Source organism: Echinops telfairi, unplaced genomic scaffold (genome assembly GCF_000313985.2).
Source record: "Echinops telfairi isolate 266 unplaced genomic scaffold, ASM31398v2 ScPeMD7_2;HRSCAF=8, whole genome shotgun sequence".
NCBI classification, from domain to species: Eukaryota; Metazoa; Chordata; class Mammalia; order Afrosoricida; family Tenrecidae; genus Echinops; species Echinops telfairi.
In genome coordinates this window covers 76,552,426-76,556,270 of record NW_022103898.1, presented here as the reverse complement: position 1 = coordinate 76,556,270, position 3,845 = coordinate 76,552,426, and the positions used below count along the sequence as shown (strand labels likewise).

The window sequence follows — 3,845 nt, the reverse complement described above, 5'->3', positions numbered from 1 at the left end:
CATAAATTATTATTATTTTGTCATATCTTACCCACTCCCTTCACCCACTTTTCTCTTGCTCACCCCACAGGGAGGAGGCTATATGTAGATCCTTGTAATCGCCCCCACCTTTCCACCCCAACTCCCTCCACCCTTCCGGTATTGATGTGGCACTTTTATATAAGTTACAAACTTTTGTCATCATACTTTGCCAATGTCAATTACTTCATATATATCAAAATAGCAGTTCAGCAAAAACCCAAGTAATTGTTTCAGTCTTTTTCTTGCTTGCTTTTGTGTGTGTCTAAGGAACCATTCATCCAGTGACTGTCTCTATAGCCTCACCCATCCTGGACTTCATCTACCAGAAGATGTACAAAAAACAGGAAAACAAAGAAGCAAAGCAGCCAACGACCGTAACAAAATAAAATAGAGAAAAGCCTCAATAGAAAAGAAAGCGGAAAACACAAAAAACTAGCACAACTTTAAAATGAGTCTAAACCTGAGCAGTTAAACTTTGTCAGTAGATCCCCCGACGATGCAGGCTGCACCTGATCTGGTTTTCAGAATTTTCGGCATTTTTGGTTTGGATTGTTTTCTACAGTTTTCGCTTGTTCATTTTACAGTATATCTCAGAGGTGTTTTGTCAATGGAGGTCACCCGCTTGAAGCTGTATTTTTGGTATATGAAACCCAGGATTGATGAACCTATTATAGGGACAGCAAGTAGAATAAGGAGCTCGGTGGGGGGGGGGGTAGGGGAGGGATAAAGTGGTGGTGGGACTGCTGTCAAAGGGAGAAGATGTCAAGGAGTCCACATAGAAAAAGAATGGTTGGAAACTGATTGTGGTAGTAATTGTATAATTCTACTTGATATTCATATATTAAAAAACTGCTCTAGCATGTGTGTGCTGTAAACGAGATTCGGGGCTCCCTAATTCTAGTCAATGTCGGACACCTGCATCTTTCGTGTGTCACCCACAAACTATTTCCTCATCCAGTTTGCTGCAACAAGTTCCTCCTTAGTTAATGAAAATACACATTTATCTTTCTGTAAATCTACTGTTGTTGCTATAAAAAACAGACAAAACCCCCCAAGTGACGTAAAACACCAGCCATGGATTATCTCCGACTTCTGCATGCCAGATGTCTGACACGGGCTTCACGAGGCTTAAGTCAAGGTGTCAGAAAGGTTGCTCTCTGTTCTGCAGGTTCGAATGACTTTTTCAGCCTCTCAAGGCTGCACTTCTTCGGCTCGTGGTCCTTTTCTCCATTTTAAAAGCGGTAATGAAAGATGGAACCTTCTCACTACATCACTCTGACCCCTTTGATGGAGTCCTCTTTTACTTGTGATTACATTGGGCCCACATTGGCAATTCAAGATACAGGTAATCTCCTTATCCTACAGTAGCGTTGTGTGGCCACCCAAGACATAAATCCTATTGGTTACCCTGTTCTAAGCATCCATCTTGATTCTTTTCTCCTAATATCCTAAATTCCTGAGAAATATGGCAAGAATCAGAAGGGCGTACCCTAAGTATGCTACATCGGGGGCTCCCTCCCTCCCTCCACCTTATTATTATCCCCTAAACTAACCCCCTCACAATCACCCCAATCCATTCCATCATGCACCCCAGTTCTGTCTTCATATGGCCTTGGCTGGCCTTGACGAGTTCAAGTGCACCAGGGTGTCCACCAGGGCTGTGGGCAGGTAGCTCATGGGAAGGTAGAAGAGCTTAGCATCCCAGCCAGCTGAGTACCGGGCGCGGGGGTAGCAGGCAGTCAGGGCATGCTCCATGCAGTCGGTCACCAAGGACAGATTAGAGGAGCATTGTTTCTCTATATTTCCAGCGACTTTGACGTCTGTCCAGCATGTGAGAAAAAGAAAGAAACAAAGAATAGATTATACTTTCAACTCCCACTCCTTCTACCCCTTTCATCCTGAGACCAAAGAGGGGAGAAAAGTTCCCATAGCCCACAGCCACCTTCTATGCTTACTCTACCAGATAATCTTCACCCGGCCACTTCTCTAAGGAGCTGTTCCATAGCAGCCTGTCTGGGTTTCAGTCTGACAATGCAGTCTGGACCGCATGAATGAATGTTTTTACAGACCTTCGAAAGAGAGCATGAAAGCCCATTGTGTCTAACGCCAGGCTTGATAGGAGCCCATGGGTGTCTTCCCTCTCGGGCTTCAAAAGAATAGGTGGGTTCAGAGAAGTCATCCCTGGCCTAGCAAGGCTAAGCCCTTTCTGTGAGTTACCAATTGATGACGGAGGACCAGGGGAATGGTTTCCACTCTGCTGGAGATGCAAACACTGCAGGGCGGACCACATGATAGATATTATTACTATGTCACGAGCCAAGGCCTTCCAGGCAAGAGCTGGTTTCTCTTGGCCCTGTCCACAACTCACTCACAGGAAGCCAGGAAGTCCTCGCCATAGAGCTCCTGGATTTCAGGGTTGGCCTTTTTCCACAGTGTCCGGGAGTTCTGTATCATGGTCTCTTTGTTGGTGAGTCCAGTCTTGAAAAAACCAGGCTCTATCATAGCCACTTTCACTCCAAAGAAGGAGAGCTCTCTCCTGCAAGACAGACAGACACAGGGCAAAGTACCTCAGATGCTGTGAGAAACAGAAAAAAACAAAAACAAAAAACCTCCAGGACAGGGGTGGAATAGGCTGGAAGCTTGGGGAATTTTGAAAGGCATTAGTTAATAAGAGAATAATAATGACCATAGGATTGCCTCTGTAGAAGGAGCCTTGGAGGTGGTCTGAACCCACCAGTCGCTCTGATGGAGAATAATGAGGCTTTCTACTTCTGTAAAAATGTAGCTTCAGAAACCCAGTTCTGTTCTGTCCTATAGGGTCGCGATGAGTAGGAATTGACTTGAGGGAGTGGGTGAGAGGTTAAACAATTTAAAAAATAATTTTGTATTGTCAGCTCTTAATTCTACATGTGTTATACTGAAGCCCCAAAGGAATGCTGTCACTTCCCAATTCCTTTGTGCACAATCACCACTCAGCAAGCCTTGTCAGCTTGTTCTTCAGTCCCTTTCTTGTGCTCTGTTGTCCTAATAAGCCCCAGTGGAGCTCTTATACTGGCCTTCCTAGGAGCCTCTCTCTGCCTTCAGACTTCCCTCCCTGTACTCAAAATCATACTTTGAGACACACACACACCCCCCACTAAAAATCTGCTGCATGGGATCACATGGGTGCCCCATTTCTATTGTTCCCTGAAGGTGAGCCTCACAGTAGATACATGCGCGGGCACCCAGGAAACAACAAATAGCCATGCTTCAAGTCTGCCTCAGACAATTCCCGGATGGGAGCCTATTTCCATAGCAGGGAGAGGTTTTATTAAACTCTCTGGGCCTGCACCACTCCTTCCACTAAGGGCCTCGAAGGGTGGCTCCCCATTTAGAGAGGGGGATGAAAGAGTAAAGCAGGAGAAAGTCTCCAGGGAGGGGTGTACGTTGTGATCCAAATAACCCCCCAGGAAGAGGCTTCCATGGAAAACAGAAGCAAGAGGGCTGCGCCGAGGCCTCAGTCCCAGGTGCCTACCTGAGGGAGTCCGAGAAGGCCTCGACGCCATACTTGGAGACGCAGTAGCCTCCGCCAAAAAGGGACACCCTGCCCATGACACTGGTGACGTTGACCAGGCGGCCCCTCGCCTTCCTCACGAGGGGTAGCAGGCTCAGGGTCACCTCGATCAATCCCAGAAGATTCACGTCCAGTATCTTCATAAAGTCCTCTTTGGTCAACCACTCATTGGGTGCTGTGGGCTGTGAGACACCCGCATTATTCACCAGTCCCCAGAGACCTGTGGACAGGGGGAAATTAGAAAGGAGACACTCAGAGAGCAAGTTGAGTG

At 46.7% G+C, this 3,845-nt stretch overlaps 1 protein-coding gene across 1 annotated transcript in view; it reads right to left on the bottom strand.

Annotated features, from left to right (window-relative positions):
• Nucleotides 1-479: 479 nt before the first annotated feature.
• The window catches only part of LOC101657909 (retinol dehydrogenase 16-like), an 11,344-nt gene continuing 7,978 nt past the window's right edge, over nucleotides 480-3,845 (bottom strand). The window contains exons 2-4 of the mRNA XM_004700539.2: nucleotides 3,536-3,794; nucleotides 2,394-2,557; nucleotides 480-1,841 (exon numbers count right to left, since the gene is read on the bottom strand). Coding sequence (XP_004700596.1) covers nucleotides 1,624-1,841; nucleotides 2,394-2,557; nucleotides 3,536-3,794 — 641 coding nt within the window. The 3' untranslated portion in view covers nucleotides 480-1,623. The remainder of the gene's footprint in view (nucleotides 1,842-2,393; nucleotides 2,558-3,535; nucleotides 3,795-3,845) is intronic.